Source organism: Gekko japonicus, unplaced genomic scaffold (genome assembly GCF_001447785.1).
Source record: "Gekko japonicus isolate JY-2015 unplaced genomic scaffold, Gekko_japonicus_V1.1 scaffold17, whole genome shotgun sequence".
Taxonomy (NCBI): Eukaryota; Metazoa; Chordata; class Lepidosauria; order Squamata; family Gekkonidae; genus Gekko; species Gekko japonicus.
The window spans coordinates 2,111,804-2,132,947 of NW_015163604.1; the positions used below are offsets into that span (position 1 = coordinate 2,111,804).

A 21,144-nucleotide genomic window follows, 5' to 3' on the forward strand; every position below is an offset into this window, starting at 1 on the left:
CTCTTACACGCCCATATCGAAGCTAGATGCTATATCCTTCATTGTACACGATACCTTATTCCTGCACCAGAGATGAAAGGAGAATTAACAGCATTGTTAATACATGGGCTTAACTTTATTTTACTGTTTTGTTTGACATGGATATTTAATTCCATTTCCATTGTAATGTAAGACAATGTGTTTCTTTTCTCTTCTAGATCAACTAAGGCTTGCTATAAATACAGGAGAACTGCGATCTTTGGTAGATACTAGGCGAGAGTTAACTGGACAAAGGGGGGAGTCCAGAGCCATGACTGATTTAGGCGAACCAGCATTCCGTACTTTGGTACAAGAACTTGGTGGACCAAATTCTTCTTACGTAAAGGGTGACAAAGGTGATCAAGGTGAGGTTGGGAGCCCCGGTCCTATTGGTCTTCAGGGAGTGAAGGGAGACAAAGGGGATTATGGAGCACCAGGTCCAAAAGGTGACCCTGGAGTAAATGGAGTTCCTGGAGAGAAAGGAGAAACAGGCCAGGCAGGTGAGAAAGGAGCACAAGGTTTGGATGGGACACCAGGGATTCAAGGGCCTCCAGGCATGAAAGGAGATCCAGGGGTACAGGGAATGGAGGGTGTTCCTGGAGAGCAAGGACTGATTGGACTTCCTGGCCGAAAAGGAGAAAAAGGACAGAAGGGAGACTGCAACCCAGTGGAATCCGTAGCATTCTCGGTTGGTCTTCAGAAAAGGAGAAGCTTTCCCTTGCCAGGATCCCCAGTGAGATTTGAGAAGATTTTCCTGAATGAAAATGAAGCCTATCATGTTGAAACGGGCATATTTACCGCAAGCACAGGAGGTATCTATTCTTTCAGTTACCACCTGAGTGTTTCCAGCAGATCACTGAGGGCTGCACTTTTCCATAATGGCCAAAGAATTCTACAGGTGTCCAGTGTAAGGGAAACTCCACAGGGTGTTACTCAGGTTTCTGGATCAACGCTGGTTCAACTCTCTGAAGATGATGAAATTTGGCTTCAGATTTTGAACGGCTCTCAGAATGGCCTAATGGCTGATGAAACTACTGATTCTATATTTTCTGGGTTTCTGCTGTACCCTGAATAAAATTAATTGATTAATTAAAATTATGAATGGAAATTCTGAAGTTACCCGATATTTGTCAGAGTCTGATACAAGTTTTATTACTTCAGTGAACAGATTTTCCACTTTCTGTTTTAGATCATAATGAAATTTACTTTGGTTTATGCCACACCTGATGGGTTAGATCCCAGATTTCTACAGGCATAAGGTGGGGGTAGTCTTGCTGAATCCCTCCTACCATGGTAGTCCAAGCCCCCACCCTCTACAATGCTACTCCTGGAGAACAGCTTGAGGGGACTGGTGAAAATCACGCCCCCTTGCACATGCAAAAATCTATACAGGATACAAGCCTATATTTCCGTACATCTTTTTCTCTCTCACATTTCAAATTTATTGTTAAAATCCTAAACTGTAACACAGCAATGGCCAGTTTTACAGTCATACCATTAGCCTAGTAAATCCAGAGGTTCCTAAGAGGAATGTCTGTAGATAACACCATGAGATTTTACACTAGATTTCTAGTTCTCAAGAGTGACTTCAAAGCAGCTAAGTTCCTTCACTCCTATTCTTGACAATGCCCATTCCAACATCACTGTGGCTTTCAAAGCAATGTTTTGCCAGTAAAAAACAAATATACTCTCTGTTAGATGTGCTGCTTTCTGCTGTCCTTGAGCATTCCTGGACCAAGGCTTTGTGCTCATTCATGAATTTATTTTCTCCCGTGTAATTCTGGTCATAAGACACAGTTACATGGAACCGAAGTCCCATTGATTTCTGTAGAAAGTGGTTCTAGTAAAAATGCTGAAGATCACAGCGGAAGGGAGTTTTGTGTTTAAAATAATTGTCACAGGACATGGTTTTGCAGAAACGTTTGTTTAAGCTAAGATATGGTCTGTCACAGTTACTTGATTGGAAATGTACTTATTGGAAATGTAGGTACTGAAATTACATTAGAAAGAAGAGTTTCTGGACTGGGACCAAATTATTGATCTTTGTGTAAAATAAATCTTCCTAGGGATGTTTGAGATAGTTGTTGAGGCATGAAGGTGGACAGCAAGCGACCTCTAATAATTTTTCCTTTAGATAATTGATTCCGTTCTTTGATTCGAATCGATGGGTTGTGACCTTCTTGCTTTATAGTAGAATGATTTCAAACTGGTCTTTTCTGTACTTCTTTGTGCAGTGTTTTACGTTCAGTGAATATGTTAATGGCTTGTGGACAAGTTGGCATGTAACTAATAAATTAAGACTTTTGACACTGTAACCTTTGAAACAGCATTTGTTTTGCCTTTGTAAGTGTTTGGTTCAAATCAGGACTCCACGGTTGGCTTTTGACATTCAAAAACACGATGGCAAATTCAAGCAGCAATCCTAAGAACACTTTCCTGTGCACAAACCCCCTTGAATAAAAGGGGACTTGGTCCCAAGTAGACCTGCTTAGATTTCCTCACTCAATTAAGGATTTTCCCTTAGAATGTGGCATTCACTGCCATACGGGTTAATAGAGAAAGCAGACCCTTGGAGGAGGGGCTTTCTTCTAGGTGAAATGTTGCTGACAACCTATCATGATCCCTGTGCTCTGAGCTCTCTGACAGTACCCCTTTTCATAGGAAGGAGATATACAGATGCATACATTGGCCCCCTTGCTTGCAGAGTGCAGACACCTGGGAGACACCTGGGCCATTCATTAGACGGAGGGAGGATTAATCTCAGTCATAGGAAAATCCATGCATTGCCCAATTCACACAATACAGAGAGCATCACACATATTGAGTACATCATGAGGATTGTGCACTCCTGATACCTGTGGCTGCCAGGGTCCCATTGTGAGTGAACATAATGTCTGTGTAGGTTTGTTGTAGCAGAGGCCCCCAACCTTTTTGAGCTGGTGGTAGGCCCGTAGCCAGGTTTGGTTTTTTTTGGGGGGTGCTGGGGCACTGGGGGTGCTAATTAAATTAAAATTTAATTTTTAAAATGCCTTAACTTTTATTTTATTTGAATAAAAAGCCACTGGTGGCTTTCTCCCTGCCTTGCTGCTTTTCTGGCTGTGCGGAGCCGGGAACATTCTCGTTCTCTGGCAGGCAGCAAATATGGTGTGCCAGGAGTAAACCTGGGGACAGATCCACCCAGCAATGCTGTGCACTGCTCATGATTCTGAAGACAAAGCTAGACCCTCCCATACTCATGCCAGTCCCCACCAGTCTGCCCCATCGAGTCCCAGCCAGTGTTCCCTCCAAGCTGAGTTAGTGTGAGCTAGCTTACAGTTTTTTAGCCTCTGGCTCACACATTGTTGTCTTCGCTCAGGAAGGATGGCTCCAGAGCAAACTAATTTATGCAGTAGCCAAATCACTCGCTCACAACTTTAATGCCAGCAGCTCACAAAGTAGAATTTTTGCTCACGAGACTCCACAGCTTAGAGGGAGCATTGGTCCCAGCTGCCACCCCCGGGAGCCTGGCATGGCTGGCCTGAGCCCAAGGGTGCAGAGCTGCCCTTGGTGGGGTGAGGGTGTTGCAAATGCACGAGGGGCACCGCCCCAATGCCTGCCACTGGCTATAGCCCTGGCTGATGGGCACCTTTGGAAGTGTGACATAGCATGGTGTGTGCAGCCACAAAATGACTGTCACAACCTGCCTGCCACAGGAGGCAGAACCAACCATAAGACAGCAGTCACATTTCATCTTCAGTCAGACAGTGAAGATCCTTGTGCTGTGGTGGCAGCTGTTGGCAAAACAATGTTTTTTAAAAATCTGCACAGCCAGTCAAATCTCCAGTGGCCAATCAGAAGCCTTGCTGGGCAAAAGCCCTACCTGGCCCCACCCACTTTCTGAAAACACTTGGTGGGCACCAGGAAAGATGTTGGTGGGTGCCATAGAACCCACTGCCACAGGAGGTGGCAGTGGCTACAAGCATGGATGGCTTTAAGAGGGAATTAGATAGACATATGGAGCAGAGGTCCATCAGTGGCTATTAGCTACAAGGTAAAGATAGGAGCTCTCAGTCTGGGGCAAGTGATGCTCTGTATTCTTGGTGCTTGGGGGGGCAACAGTGGGAGGGTTTCTAGTGTCCTGGCCACACTGCTGGACCTCCTGATGGCACCTGGTATTTTTGGCCACTGTGTGACAGAGTGTTGGACTGGATAGACCACTGACCTGATCCAACATTGGCTTCTATGTTCTTTTGTTGGGGACTTCTGGTTTATAGAGAGATAATCCTACCTCCTCTTCTTGAGAGTCCCACAGTCATGTAATTCAAGAGAAACATATTGTTAGGAAACCACCAAGGAATGAATGACGAACAAAATCTAGATATGGCAACAAGCATAAACTGGTGGATAACTTTGCTAATACATAAGTAACATTTAAACTTTTTGATTCAAAGTGTGCATTATAATTAGGATGCAATTGATTGAACTGAACTAAGCAATTTACTTACAAATTGCAAGTGCAAATTGCCCATTTGTAATGACATTGCAGATTTTGCGCCTGTTATTATATTTCATTTCGTTTTCCAATTTTTGGTTGGAGACCATTAACAGAAGTAGGCTCACCCCTCTCTTAATGCAGCGGATGTATCACTGTGAACAACAAATGAAAGGCAATACGAAAAGGCAATATGCATTTTATTGGTTTCATACTGTTTATTGCTGATTGCAATGGAGTGTAATTAGAAAAAAATTAACTCTTATCAACATTAAAATGATTTTTTGTGGGCCAGCATCACCAACAGATCACTGTGGCAGAAGTTCAGACTTTATCCTAAAGTTGTGATTTTGCTTATGATATTATCCCTGGGTAGAGAATATTTAGACACGTGAAGGAGGTGCTCAGGGGTCATTTCGTAGAAAAAGAGCTAGGGGAACTCATTAGCATAACTCATTAGCATATGCCACACCCCCTGACATCAGGGGCCCGCTGGTGGACCTGCAAGGCCAGCGGGAGTGTGAGGAAGCCCCGCCAAGGCCCTCCCTGACCCCAGGCAGGCAGGGGTGGGGAGAGGCAGGGAGGAAGCAACTTACCCTCCCTCTTCTCCTGCCTCCTCCTGGCTGAATGAGGGCTGGAAGCAGGGCGGCCGGAAGCAGGGGGCAGGGCTTCATCATGTGCCACGCCCCCTGCACCTCACCCAGGGAAACTGCGTTCCCCCGCGTTCCCCCCCGAAATGACCTCTGGAGGTGCTCAATCTCTGGTATCCCCAACAGAAAATGTGCAGTACCATTTATAAGGAGGCAAAATGATTTAAAAAGCCACACTGTCTGTGGGCTTGAATAAGTCATATAGAGTCAGACATTAGTCTATCAAGATCAGCACTGCCTACTGTGACTGGCAGTAAGGTCTATGGCAGCGGTCCTTCACATCACCTACTAACTGATCCTTTTCTAACTGTAGATGCCAAGGATTGAACCTGGGACTTTCTGCATGCAAATTTAGGGTTGCCATCCCCCAATGGGGGTGCGGTTCCCTTGATTTCAGGCTCCCCAATCTGCCACTGGCCAGCTGGCTGGAGGGGGAGCCCTGCTCCCAAAGAGCCCTATTCCGCCTGATGTACCCGGCATGATGACATCACCTCTATGGGGGACGCTCTAGCTTTGGGGCAAAAATTGTATGGTGACCATAGAGGGTTTTTTTGCCCAGATGCTAGAGCATCCAGCCTGACATGCCTGGTGCAATGACATCACCTCTGGGTGACGTTATCACAACATATGCACTTCACATGCATGCCAGAAGACTCCTGGACCCCCCCAGACCCCCCCGGACCCCCCCAGTAGCCAGGTATGACCTGGCAGCCCTATGCAAAGCAGATGGTATACCACTGAGTCAAAGCTCCTGCTGCTAACAATAACACATGGTACTGCATCATACACCTCATCCGTCCTGGGGCCTTCTTTCTCTAAACCCCTACCAACGGTCCTTTTCCTCTACCTCCCACTCTCTCTCAGGGTTATACTGCCACCCTCAATCAATTTCTAAGAGGTTTGCCTTAAACTAAGGGGCTGTGCTTCTGCTCCTCTCTCTTTTGGGTCACTTAAGTATCCTGACCTGGATGGCCCAGGCTAGCGCAATCTTGTCAGATATTGGACACTAAGCAGGGTCTGCACTGGTAAGTCCTTGGATGGGAGACCACCACCACCACCGTTGTTACACAGAGGCAAGCAATAGCAAACTATCTCTGTTAGTTTCTTGCTCTGCAAAACCTATGGAATCTCCATAAGTTGGCTGTGACTTGACAGCACTTTCTACCACCAAGGATGGTAGCCCGACTTTTGGGTCTCTCTCTCCCCCCCCCCCTTTAGCCTCTTGGTAAACATGGACCCAGTGGGGATAAGCAAGGTTCACAGAGAGCAGATTGACAGCATTAGAGTTGGAAATCCTGAGCATGACTATTGGAGTGGAAGCAGGGGTCATTTCGTAGAAAAAGAACTAGGGGAACTCATTAGCATAACTCATTAGCATATACCACACCCCCAGCCATCAGGGGTCCGGCGGTGGACTTGCAAGGCCAGCGGGAGTGCGAGGAAGCCCCGCCAAGGCCCTCCCTGGCCCCAGGCAGGCAGGGGTGGGGAGAGGCAGGGAGGAAGCAACTTACCCTCCCTCTTCTCCCTCCTCCTCCTGGCTGAATGAGGGCTGGAAGCGGGGCGGCCGGAAGCAGGGGGTGGGGCTTCATCATGTGCCCCGCCCCCCTGCACCTCACCTGGGTAAACTGTGTTCCCCCGCGTTCCCCCCCGAAATGACCTCTGAGTGGAAGACAATCCACCAAATACACTGTCCCAGTTATGGTTGGTAGCTGATAAGGCAGCTTCCTGTGTTCCTCTCTGCTTTCTCTCTGCTTTCTCTCTGCTCTCTCTCTCTCTCTCTCTCTCTCTCTCTCTCTCTCTCTCTCTCTGTGTCCTCGTCGTCTCCACACTGTCACCTCTCTCTCTCTCTCTCTCTCTGTCAGGCTGCATTCTACAGCTTGACCCTAAGAGTCTTGGGTCAGGAGCCTCTAACTGTATCTTGAAGGAAGGCCACTAATCCTGAGTATTTCTGACAAATCACACAGCCCACGATGCTGGGATGATTAATAGCCCAATCCTCAAATCCCCTATACCAGAAAAAAAGGCTGCAACTATTGTACAAACTGGAGATGACAGCTAGCCCTGCCTGCACTTCAGCTGATGAGAGAAAAATCGATGAAGTATGTTCTGAAGGCTATTCTTATTTGGAAGATTTCCAGATATAATGCCAAAGTAAATAAATATTTCCTACATGGGACAATCTTTCTCCATAGGATGCTAAAAACAGGTGACCTTGAAAGATGCTTACACATCGCAAGCAGATAATTTATATGAATAAATGAGCAGAACACAAGAATGGGGCAGAGTCAATGACATCAAAGTAGTGAGAAGACCATTGGGATTAAAGAGCATAGAGGGTTGGGATGACCTCTGGATCTCTCTGCTTCCACAAACATTTTGTAGACACAGGTGACTGGAGACCAACCAGTTTAAAAACTTAGAATCAGTAGAATTGAATGGCATTTCCCCCCTTGGACTCCACTGATTCAGGTTGTAGCTCTGTATGTGTGGTAATGGCATTAGGTAGTTTGCAAGTCCTGTCTTATAAAATACAACTGCCTTCATATAGCAAAGAAGCATTAAAAGGTCCGAGACTAGTTGTCTCCCTTACACACTATTTTTCCTATATGCAGAGGCAGGGTTGCCAGCTCTGAGCTGGGAAATACCTGGAGATTTTGGAGGTGAAGTGGAACCTGGAGAGGGTGGGGTTTGATGAGGGACATCAGTATGGTACAATGCTATAGAGTCTGCCCTCCGAAGCAGCCATTTTCTCCAGGGAACTGATTTTTGTAGTCTGGAACTCAGTTGTAGAAGTGGGAGATCTCCAGGAACCCTAGCACAAGCATTCAAACATACAAATGTGCACTAACACCAGTAACCTGAAGTGACAGAGCCCTGGACAATTATTACATCTTGTTTCTCCTGATTTTACACATCCTACATACAATGTGATGGCCAAAAGCAGTGGTGGTCATCTATGACTTTCACTTGCTATTGACTCCAAATTGCATGAGAATATGCTTTCCTTGGACCAAGAGAGAAAGACACATAATTGATGACGCAAATATATGACCAGGGCAGAAGGTATTTGAAAATGAGGCCTCTGTATTCTATCCTTTCCTTGAGTCACTGAGATTTCTTATAAAACCATTTTTAATCGGTCTTATTTTCAGTATTCATTGTATTACTTGGAGCTAATGTGCAATACATATGTTTGACCACTGAGGAAGGCTGAATTGGCTGAAATGCATATGGTCTTGGTCACATATGTTGTGTGTTTGATACCTATGTATGATTTTATCCTGTTTTGAAGCTACTATTAGGCCTGTATCTGTTTTTATCTAATTTGTAATAAATACATGTATCTTGGTATATTTGATAATATTTATCTTATGTTTTTAATTGATATTATTTGGCCCTTATAATTGTGGTAATTAACCTTTTGGTTTTTTAATGCAGCTAACAATAAACCTCCAAACACCAAATTTTCCCCCAAAAGAGTTTTAAGCCTTTTAAAAATCTAATTATTTCCAATTTAATGGCTGTGTAACTAGGGTATGGTATCCAACTATGTTTCTAACTGATTTATGCTGGTTAAGTATAGAAATAAACTCTTCTTCTTGTTGTTGTTGCACAAATGGCAGATCCACAGCCATGATATTGACCAGATGAAGGTTTTTAAATATTTAGGTGTAGTTTTTCAATCACCTAGTTCACGGAGAGCTCAGATAACCTGTAACACTGAGAATGTCCAAAAAGTGGTATCAGCTACCTTGAGAGTCTTTTTTCTTTTTTTAAAGAGGGCTCACATATACCATACATGATCAAAGTCTTCCAGGGCAAGTTGATAGCTCATGTATGACTCACAGAAGTCCTTGCTCCTGCAGAAACACTGTGCTAGATCCAACCCATTAAAAGGAATAACTTGTAAAATATATTACAGAACATGTCCTCTCCTCACATAGAGGCATCCTCAGATAAATCCAGTGGACATGTACTAATCCCACTCCTAACTGAATACATCCTCTATTCTATTGCATATTTATGATAATAGTTCATCTCTACCAAAATATAATTTTAAAAGGGCATTAGATTCATGGAGGAGGAAGCTCATCAACTATTAGCCATGGCAACTACAGGGAGCTTCCATCTACAGAGTCAGTGGACCTCTGAATACCAGTGCTGGGAGGCAGCACCAAGGGAGGTTCCTGGCCTCTATGCCCTGTTTGTGGGCCCTCCAGGATAACTGGTTGGCTGTTGCGTGAAACACGATGCTGAACTAGATGGACCACTGGTCTGATCCATCATAGCCTTCTATTATCATTATCATTATCATTATCATTATCATTATCATTATCATTATTATTATTATTATTATTATTATTATTATTATTATTATTGTTGTTGTTGTTGTTGTTATTATTATTATTATTATTGTTGTTGTTGTTGTTGTTGTTGTTGTTGTTGTTGTTGTTGTTGTTGTTGTTGTTGTTGTTGTTGTTGTTGTTGTTGTTGTTGTTGTTGTTGTTGTTGTTGTTGTTGTTGTTGTTGTTGTTGTTGTTGTTGTTGTTGTTGTTGTTGTTGTTGTTGTTGTTGTTGTTGTTGTTGTTGTTGTTGTTGTTGTTGTTGTTGTTGTTGTCTTTACTTCGGTTTTCTATCTCTGAAATCATATGTAGCTTTCGTTGCGCCTGCACCCGTTTCTACAGCAGAGTCCTCATCCGTTCCAGAGGTAGTGGAGTCACTTGATTTGGATTCTTCATCTTTGGATTCTTCCTCCAATCCCAACTGATGTCTCAAAAATTCTTTGGCTTTAAAAATGGAGTCAATCTTTTCTCTTTTGTAGTTGATTTTAAAGATGACACCCTCTGGGATTGCCCACCTGTACGAAATTCCATTGGTTTGAAGAAAAGAAATTAAGTCCTTATAGCTTTTCCTCTTTTGGCGAATTTCAAATGGAATATCTTTTAAAGTTTTAATGTTTGTATTCCACAGTTTCAGTGGAGTTGCTGAAGTCGCTTTTAAAATAGCATCTCTGGTCTGTCTTCTTGAGAATCTGACCACTATTTCCCCAGGCAGGCTATTTTTTAAAATATAGTTGGAGTATGCCCTATTGAAGATTGAAGGTCAAAGAAGACGAGGACGGCAAAGGATAAGATGGTTAGACAGTGTCATAGATGCAACGAACATGAAATTGACCAAACTTCAGAGGACGATGGAAGCCAGGAAGGCCTGGCGTGATCTGGTCCATGGGGTCGCGAAGAGTCGGACTCGACTGTGTGACTGAACAACAACAAATGCCCTATAAGCAGTCTCCATCTCTTTTACTACTTCATCCGCTGTTGAGCCTATTGCTGGGGCGATGATCTCGCTGAGCAACTTCCTCAGATCCTCCTTTTCCAATTCAGGAACTCCCTGGAATCTGAGAATCATATTGGCTTTTGTAGCTGTAACAAACAGTTTTCTTGGAAGTTTTGTTTTGCTTCAACTTCCCCCATTCTTTTCTTCATTTTCTTTTTTGTGGTGTCTATCTCTTTAATTCTTTCAGTCGTATGCTCCACCTTCTTCGCCGTTTCTGCCAGTTGGAGCTGCTGGGACGCGAAGTTCTGATTCAGAGAAGTCAGTTGCTGGTTAATACCATCGAGTTGCTCCATCACTGGCTTGAGCATATCTGCTAACATTTTCATGATGTCTGCTCCCTCTTCCAGTTTTGGGCTCTGACTACCCACCGGTTTCATTTTAAACTTTCTTTGCGAGGCCACCATTTTATACGATTGTTTACAATTCCAAACCGTTTCTCGCGGACTCAAAAAATCGTCGCCTCAATGTCAGCACTCAAGTAAGTCTCTCAAAACAGAATTGCTGCTTGTTCTCTCCCCACCCCTTTGTTACGCTTATCTGTCCGTTCACATAAGAGGCGTTCCTCTTTGCGCTCCGCTTTTCCCACGGGGGGGGGGAGTTCGCTTTTAAAATATTCAGTTTATTTTGAACTCACGTTCATTGTCAGTCATTTCTCTGACCTCGCTCACAGTAATTGATATTCCACTTGATCTCCAGCGCTTGTCCCAGTCGAATCAGCTTGTGCCCAAGGGCCACACAGTGGCAGGACCATCAGGGCGGAGGGAAGCCTTGATTCTCCGGCATTGAGCTGTCGAAGAGGTTGCCCCTCAAAAGCCCTCTGGCCTGGAGCCTATCATAAAGGCTCCGTGTGAGTGCTACTTGAGGTAGCACCCCTCCATAGCACTGGTGTGCGGGTCACTCCCCCACGGACTGGGGAGAGCGACCACCATCGCTGATCCACAAACCGGAAGTCTGCCTTCTTTTATTATTAATAGGGTTACCAGCTCTGGGTTGGGAAATACCTTGAGATTTCAGGGGTGGAGCCTGGATAGGGTGCGGTTTGGGGAGGAGAGAGACCTCAGCAGGTATAATGCCATAGAGTCCAACCTCCAAAGCAGCCATTTTCTCCAGGGGAACTGATCTTGGTCATCTGAAGATTAATTGTAATAATGGGACATCTCCAGGAGCTACCTGGAGGTTGGCATCCCTAGTTATTAAACCCCAGTTATTAAACTAGGGTAGATTTACACATCCACACATCTTTCCTGTTCCCCAGATGCCTCCCATATATATATAAAAGTGACAGGGTAATTTCTGGTAAAACAGAGGGATGTAAAGAATCACCAAGAAGACTGTGTCCTCCATAGAATATAGTTGGATAAATCTCCTTAGCTCCTCCGGTGAACCAGTGTGATGTGGTGGATTACCCACTGAGCTTGGCTTTGGGCTCAACAAAACATTATGTGTGATCCAGCCCTGCAGCTCTTGGGAATGATAGCTCCCAGTTGTAACCTGTACTGTGACTTGGATCAAGGGAATCCTGAGGTCTCACATGTCTCACAGGTGGGCAAAAGTTATGGCCTGGAACCAGCTGCCAGCTCTTTGCCTCAGCAGTCCCACCTGTAAGATGACAATAATCAAGGTCTACCATATATGTTCATTGAGAAGGGAAGTTCAGTAATGATTGTCTTCGAAAATTAAAAATGCTCTTCAGCAATAGCTGCAACTTAAAACACAGCTATTGAAGGAAAAACCTTGTTGTCTTGGAAGACAGATGGTGGGGAGTACCTGAAGAACAGGTATCAAAGAGGCAGCAGGCTCCTGACCTGTGGATGGCATTGGATTTGCATTTACTCCAATTTCAGCATCATTCTGGTGACTTTCTGGAGGAGTCCCTCCTCCAATCCCTTTTTTCCCTCCGCCCACTGTACCTTCTGATTGGCTATAACTAAAGAAATTAAAGAAATAAAATAGATCGCTGCCCACTGGAGGGCAAGACTGGCTTCTCCAGTGTACTGTGCAGAGTGGGAACTCTTGATAAAGAAGAGATTATAAGGTAAGAGATGCTAACAAATGTTTCTTTATCTTGATGAGGGGGCTTTTTGCAAGAAATGTTAGATTTTAAATGTTGGCATGCTATTATTGATAAAAGCAATTGTATTTAAAATAGATGTGTAGCTGACACTATCTACATCTTTTCCTGGAGAAAAACTCCAAGTGATGTAGATAGATAGACAGACAGACAGACAGACAGACAGACAGACAGACAGGTAGGTAGATACGGAGGGAGGGAGGGAGACATAGAGAGAACATCACCACCGTTACTTTTCTTAATACTGTCTACTGTAGAAACTTTTGGAAAGTTGAATTTCTAACTTCTTTTATTAGCAGGCAAAAGTAAATGGTAATTGGCTTATAAAAGCAGAAGAAAGAGACTAACAATTAATAGTTAAATAAAGGCTAGTCACATGTAAGTAGACATTTTGACAAAAATTCAGTTTTGAGGCAGAGTGGTATAGTGGTTATGCTGACAGAGATCAGGGGAATCTAAGTTCAAGCCTCCATCCAGCCATGATGGAGCTCACAGTCAATACGTCTAAATCTGACCTACCTCACAAGGTTGTTATTAAGGTAAAATAGAGCAGGGAAGCAGGGCATACTCCACCCTGATCTCCTCAGAGGAAGAGTGGGATAAAATTAGTACATCAGTGTTGTCAGAGGATCGTCTATGGAAAAAGGGATCTTCAAGTCAGCACATGAGATTTTCTTTTTTACATTTAATGGCACAGTGAAAAAAAAAAGGAGAGCTCCAGACCAGAAAAAAGTTAGTTGGATTTAAGCCCCATTGGAATCCAGGGGACAGGTTAGTTGTGCCACTAATTGGAGACAGACCAAGATGTTAGTCTGAATTGTAGCAGTAGGAAAGAACAAGAGTCCAGTAGCACTTTAAAGACTGACACAATTTATGGCAGGGTAGGAGCTTTTGTGAGTCACTGCTCCCTTCTTCAGTTACAGCTGAACAGTGACACAAAAGCTCATGCCCTGCCACAAATGTTGTTAGTCTTTAAAGTGCTCCTGGACTCTTATTCTTTTCTAATTTTAATTGGATTTAAGCATGACAAAGGCTACAGTTCTAAGCGCACTCTGAAGTAAGCCTCACTGAACACAATTGGATTTAATGCCGAATAAAACAAGCAGAAGATTAGACTGTACCACTCTATACATTTCTGATGAACAAAAATGTGACAGTATGCTGTTTGGTATTTAACCTTACACATTTATTTACATACGGCTGCTTGCTGGACTGGGAAATAAACATGCAGACTGGATTCGGAAGTGCACTGGCATAGACATGATGAGTGTTGCCACGCACGAGCTTTTGTATGGTATCCAGTGGCAATCCATTCCCTTTACATTGTGCCGGCTGTGGGAAGAGGGGACTATGCATCTGATACCAGAATGACATCAACAACAAAAACAGAAGGGCTTGTAATTGAGTGGCAGAGCACGTGCTCTGCATACATAAGTTCCTTGGCATCTCATGAAAAAGGATATCAGGTAACAGGGCTGGGAAAGTTTTCTGTCTGAGATCTTGGTAAACTGCTGTAGGTGGATTCAGGTGGGTAGCCGTGTTGGACTGAAGCAGCAGAACAATGTTGGAGTCCAATGGCACCTTGAAGACCGACATATTTTTATTTAAGGTGCAAGCTTTCGTGTGTAAGCACACTTCCTCAGACAAACTGAAACAACGCTGCGGTCACACAGAGCATTAGCCACGCTACAGAGACGGAAGATAGGTGGATTTTCCGGGCGGGATCACACCGCAACATCTGGGAAGCATAGAGTTCCCGTGGCGAACCCAAGGCTTCCTGCCAAAGATGCGAAGTTAAAAACTAGTACCTCCGAGGTACTAGTTTCTGGAAACCGCGGGGCAAGGGCTGGCGTCTGATTGCGTTTCCGGTGGTGGCATCCGGTGCCCGCCCATGTCCCTTCGCAAACAGGTTTTTTTCCCACCAAGTCTCCACAAGATGCGCACAAGCACCCAACGGCACATGCGCATAAAGAGAAAAGCGAAAGTGCCGTTTTGGCTTTTAAAAAAATGGCACCTAGCCATTGCTGGTGTGATCGCGCGTGTGATCGCTACCCTCGTTTACCCACCGGCACCGAGGGAAGGACCCGTGGTGTGCCGCCGGCACTTCTGATTGCATAATCGCGGATCAAACTGCGCCGGGGCAATTAACCACGCCTCCCCCCCGCGGCCCGTGTTACCGGGGCCCAAGATTTCTTTAAGCCTTACATACAGGAAGATGTGTGTGTGTGTGTGTAAGTGTCAGGAAGGACCAGTCAGAGTTATGATGCATAAGTGAAGCTTTGGGTAGAGCAGTCGACTTTAGGACAGTAGCCAATGGTGGGATACAGCATAAGACAGCATCAGCCTCATAAAAATTTGCCTGAAGATGTTAGGTACATTCATTGGAAGCCAACAACACAGAAGGTGCCACTCAGGTATTGTCACCCGGGGAAGCATTTGCAGAAATGACATTTTGAGAAGTTTATCACAGAGGGTGATGTCTTAAAATGTGTGTATGTGTGCATAGGGACAGGCTGTCCAAAGCATGAACTAGACATTAAAGTAGGAAGGCAAATCCACAAAGTGATGCTGCATTGATGGTGTGGTCTCTTGGCTGAGTGTCAGAAGCTGCCTTCTACTGAGATAGACCACTGGTCCATCTAGCTTAGTACCATTTGCTCTGATGAGCAATGCTTCTCTGCAGGGTTTCAAACAGAGAAAAAGTCTTACTAACCAAGATCCTTTAACTAGCGCTGCCAGGGACTAAGCCTAGGAGCATCTGCATGCACACCATGGATTCTACCACTGAGCCATGGTCCTTTGTACATGTATGAGCATTTTCTTTTACATCATTATGCATGGGTGGCCCATAAAACAAGGACAGGAAGTTCAGTTGGTATGAGAGCCAGTTTGGTGTAGTGGTTAGGAGTGTGGACTCTAAACTGGGAGAACTGGGTTTGATTAGGTCAGTTACAAGTTCAGAACTGTTCTCTCACAGGATGTCTGTTGGGAGGAGAAGGAGATTGTAAACTGCTCTGAGACTCCTTTGGGTAGTGAAGGGTGGGGTATAAATCCAATATCTTCTCTCTTCTCTTCCAATTTGTCCCGTGTCCATTTTTAGAATAGGAACAGCAGGGAGGAAACTGGGGCCCAGGGCAGAATATAGTCCCAGTCTATAATTTGCTTTTATTACTCTTGAGACCTAAAGCCTGCAGTTGGTCCTGAAATGGTAACTGGAGAGAAATCAGTCTGGTTACAAACTAGTGGGCCTCATTTTGCTCTGACTAAAGGAAGGCAAAGACACACAACAAGAAGAAACGGAGGAAGCTTATTTGTACCAGTAGGGGAGAGCAGGTTTAACGACTCCATTACTTGTATAAAAACTGGCATGTCAGCCTTGCTTATTGGTTTAAATGGCTGGATGCCTGCTGTTCTGACTGCTCCTTCTCTACCTCTCCTTGTCACTGTTTTGGCCTGAATAGCACAAAGGCTGGATCTGACAGGGCCAAGACAGATCAAGCAGAATGGTTTTTCCGCTGTCTCTGGAACATCCACATGCCACTTACCACATATGTGGTACATATTGGTACATTACACACAATGAGGAAAAAACATGGGATGAAGTGTTCTGTGACACTGAGGGTGCGTTCAGACGGGGCGTTTCAGCAGGCATAAACTGTACCGGTCGGAACCGTTGCAGTTTATGCCAGCTGAAACGCGATCACACTTACCTCCTGTTAGCAGAGCCCATCGTATGCCTGTTCACACACAGCGGGTGTTGGCAGTTTGTTTGTTTTTTTAAACTCAGTTTGCGCATGCGCATAGGCAGCCATCCACAGAATGGCGATCTTCGCGCATGTGCAAAACACTCCGTCCCGAAAAGCATGCCCTGAAGAGAGGACTTACCTTTAAAGCTTAAAGAGCAAACTGGCCTCCCTGAGGTCCCGGACTCCTCTGAAACGTTAAACTAAGGACCTTTTCTTTTTTAAAAAACAAACGCCCAAGCGCATATCGCTGACCTAAAAAAAATGGCGGGCGAAAATCGGAAGCCTTGGGCTTCCGAACGGAAGTGGCTCTACAACGGTGGAGAGCGATTACAACCGTTGCACTCAGGATACCACCACTTGGGGACCTAGTGGCAGAATACAACGGTTTAAAGCTCTTTGCAACGGTTAGGGATGGAAGGCAGATGTTCGCCGTGTGAACGCCGGTAAGTACACCGATTCCAACCGGCACCTACACCGTCGCAAATGCCCTGTCTGAATGCACCCTGAAACTCTGCCCATACAGCCAGTTCCCTCAGCAACTGCAGCATGATACTGGAAGTGAGGGAAAGTGTCTGTATATGTATGTGTGTATGAGAGAGAAATGGGGAAAAGGGGGAACCAGTGAGTGTCAGGATTTAGCTGTGAGGAAAAAGGAAGCAGCAAGCCTTGTGGCTTCAGCCAGACTGCAAGGTTCATTCACATTTCCATCCTACTCTGCACAGGCTCATAATTCTTTCTGATCAAGAGACCCTTATATTATCTGCCTCCTCAGTTTTTCCCTTTCTTTCCTACTTACATACTGCTTTTGAGCACTCTTCCTGTCTCTCTTACCTTGCTTGTGAGGAGGTCCTTACCCACAATGGCTTCACTCACAAGCAGGCCATTACTGATAACAAGACCTCCCTTGAGCTCAAGGGAACCATTTGCCTGGAGGAACTTCACAGCAGTGCTGCCATTCCCCAACTGGATCCCTTTTCCACGCTGTCATTGATTGGTCTTCTTCCTTCCCTACCTATAGTTTGCGGCCTTTACAAGGTAGAGTACTCTCAAACCCACACAGGTACTATTGTCTGGACTCTAGGGAAGTCTTGTGAACTTACAGCTCTTGCTCTGCTGGGTTTTGCTGTGTGGCAGGGGAAAGAGGGAAATTAAATAGACTGAGCTAAAGGTCAACATTTTAGGCCCCTGCCAAACGGTAGGGAAAACACAAGGCGAAGCGCGGCTAAAGAGAGCTGCATCAAAAAAGATATGCGTGGGCGGGATCCCACGGATCCCATGCACCACGCGCTGTTGCTCCCCGGCACGATCACATGCCGGGGAGGAAGAGTCGGAGGCAAGGGGGAGGCCGCCGAACTGCGCATGCTCAAGCATGCGCAGTTCGGCCGGAGGCTGGGATGTGCTGCCGCAAGGACGTGCGGCCGATCCCACGGCTGGTTTGAGCCGCTCTACTTCGCAAGAACCACCCAGGTAGGTGGTTCTTTTTAGTGCGGGTTTTTGCGCGGAAGAGACAGATCGGGGACGGACAGGCAACGATTCCCAGATGTTGCCATGGGATCACGCCCGTTTGATCCGCCCCCGTTCTGTCCCGCTCCCGGACCAAAACCCCTCATATGAACGGGGCCTTTGTTGCTATTTTTTTAAAATGGGAGGGGTACCTTGTTCCACAGTCCGGAAAAAGAAAGGGAAAAAATGGCTCTACAAACACAGCGTAAGCGGGGCCTCTTTAGTAATCCTGGTAGTCTGTTTGCTAGCCTACTAAGGCTGTCCTACCTGATCCTCTCTCTGAAAGTGACCTTGAAGCAGCAGGTGCTGTGATAGCAGGTTTAATTATTCAGATTTATTGAGAGGGCTATCCAAAAAGCCTGAGGAAATGAATGAAAAATGTTTATGAATGGAAGGAAAGAAGGCTGATAAGGCAGGCAGGAATCTCCACCCTTGATGCAGAAGAGCTTTTAAAATCTAATCTATCATCAAGAGATGATGGGAATGTTTTAAAAAGTGAATCACTTTTTAAAAAATTACACGAATGATCCTACTTGGAAGTTTTATTGGCCTCTTCCTCTCTTCCTTAATAGAAGAGAAAAACCATTTTAGCAAAGGCATTTTGCTTTTGTCATTTTGCTCCAAAATATACAATTATTCTAAATCAATCCTGAGGAAGAGCAAGAAATGCGTTTAGATAATTGGTCAAATAACACCAACAAGATACCTGATTTCACAGGAATGTGACACATTAGTTCTTAAAAATGAATGGATCATTTGTACTGAATAGAAAATGAACACACAGGGAACTCTAACATTTCTAAGCTTCTTCATGATATAAAAATGTCTCTCTTCAGTTGAATTACCAGATTCTATTTTGAGGGATGATGGATGAAGAGCCAGCCAGAGTACCATAAGGCAGACCTCAGGTGACAGATTTTAGGAGATATGTAAAGGTAACAAATTACCAGGATTTCAATAGCAGAATCTTGGACTGCTCCTGTATATCCCACCCTGACTCCCCACCACCCTTACACAATTCTTCTTGTAGAATAACAACATTTGAAAAGGGTTCATGAAAAAAAAAGACGAAGATACTAAAACAGATGATCTGTTTTGAGAGACTTCTTAGCAGAGCCATTTATATTCCCAAGGTTATGTTTGTGTGTGTGTGTGTGTGTGTGTGTGTGGGCAGTAGTATTCCATCCTTGGCACTTTGCGGATGATATCTGACTCTGCAGATATTTTATATGTTCCTCAACTGTGTTTTCCATGAATGAAGCAAGTATTCAAGCGCTTCTAGGTTTCCCTCTTGCCTTTGTCAGCCCTGGCAGTGCCGCTGTTACCACTCTACTGTTCTGTTTGCCGGTGTGTAGCATTTGATAGTAATGGGTCTTTCCAAAGATTCCCTCTGAGTGTTTAAGTTGGTGTTCTGCTCCAGTAAACCTCACAGGCCATTACCTTGCTAATTGTTTGAACTACAGGACCCGTACAATGCTACGGATTGTCCTCAGTCTTGGAGTGGAATATACCAGGGTTCTTCTGAAAAGGGAAGGGGCCACATAACCTTTCCCATCTTGCCTCAACCTCTTGCCAGCATCTCTTTTTTTAAAAAACCCACAACCAAAACAACCTCTCTGTTGTTTGGCTCTTGGCTGACTCTGAAGCTGGGGTTCTTGTGATGTGTGCCTTGTTATCAGCTTATTGGCACAATGCCTCTCACCGTATTGAAAATGAAATGCTGTGTGAGGTATGCACACAGACCTCTTTGCATATATGGCGACAGCCAATCATGTTCATGCAATGACTAAGATCAACTTCTGGGTAAGAAATCTTTCTATTTCCTGTGGGCAGCAGAAGCCAGTGTTAGGGGGAAAAACCTTCTGAATCATTTATTTGTCCATTTCTCTGGTTACATTATTTATAGTCCGCCTTTCTCACAGGGAGTCAAGGTTTTTACACACAGTGAGTCGGTATAATTGACAAAATGGGATTTTAAAAGTTTGGAAACAACAGAAAGAACTGAAGCATAGCATAACGTATTCACATGACACATTAAGCAGTACAGAAATTGCATAAATAGGATCCTACTTATAATAAGCTATGCACAGCAGTTCAGAGCACTGTCCCTAGTCATTTACCGGCGGCGGGGCAACACGGTGGGTCCATACCCAGAAGGAGTCGCTGCGAACGAAAGGAAGATCTGCGCCAAAAGACGCCGTCGCCCAGATTGAAGAACCTCCGTAAGAAACAACAACAACTAAGACCCTGCCATGGGTGCCTGATAGGTGCCCCTTCCCCTCATTGTGTGTGTGGCCCTAGTAAGGTAACGTAATTAATAATTGTACAATGTAAACCACTCAGACCTCTTAGGGGGTGAGCGGTCTATAAATTGAAAGTTAAATAAAAATAAAATAAAACCCTATTGCCTGTCCAGAAGAGCCCTCTTGAACAGTTCAGTTTTGCATCGTTTGTGGAAAGCCAGGAGAATGGGAGCTTTCCTGAGCTCCTCAGGCAGAACATTCCACAAGGCAGGGGCCACAACAGAGAAGGCACGTGTATGGGCATTTGTTGGTTTTGCCCATTTGCAAGTTGGCACCTGCAGAAGCCCTTGCTGACTTGAGGAAAGTTGTTGTGGTCGATCACAGGGAGAGAGGCATCTTTAGGAAGCATGGGCAGGATTTTGTTCTCATGCTTTGGTAACTTGAGTTTTCCATTTTCTTGCAACCATATGAAGTTATATAAAACAATATATAAGTTGTTTTATATAGCTTTGTATGAATATGTGGCTTCGTACTTGAAGGCTTGGGGAAGAATCATACAGGATCCGGCATGGGACTAAGGAATTGAGGGACACTGAATTTTGGGTGAATTCCTGTTCTGGCAAGGTCCTCTAGGCCTACAAGATGAAATACCTGGCTTGACACTGAGTGCAGAACATATATTAGGCTGAATTCCTGTTAGTCTGTAGTATAAATCGATCAGTCTTTGCATATGCACTTACTGTATATACAATTCTGCTGCAGCCTTAGTTCAAAAAGAGAAAGGAGTGATTGTGAGAAGCCATCAGGAGTTTCAACCATGATATTTTAGAATTTCTGACACTCTTGCCTTTGGACAGTTATTCAGAGTGTAACTGACTACCCTGCTTTGATCACATAGGACTCATGTCCTTTTGCTGGCAGAAAGATCTATATGTTTAGAACTTGCAAAGGGTACCTCAATATAGATAAGCAAGACAGGAAAGCCAGAGAAACTGTGTTCTTAGCACCTGGGAGACAATGAGACTCCTTTGGGTAGTGAAGAGCGGAGTATAAATCCAATCTCCTCCTCCTCCTCCTCCTCCTCCTCCTCCTCCTCCTCCTCCTC

At 44.7% G+C, this 21,144-nt stretch overlaps 1 protein-coding gene across 1 annotated transcript in view; it reads left to right on the forward strand.

Moving 5' to 3' along the window:
- The first annotated feature begins 289 nt into the window (after positions 1–289).
- OTOL1 (otolin 1) overlaps positions 290–21,144 on the forward strand; it is a 41,926-nt gene continuing 21,071 nt past the window's right edge. Inside the window, exons 1-3 of the mRNA XM_015407234.1 lie at positions 290–830; positions 12,083–12,141; positions 18,747–18,777. Of these exons, the coding sequence (XP_015262720.1) occupies positions 290–830; positions 12,083–12,141; positions 18,747–18,777 (631 nt within the window). The remainder of the gene's footprint in view (positions 831–12,082; positions 12,142–18,746; positions 18,778–21,144) is intronic.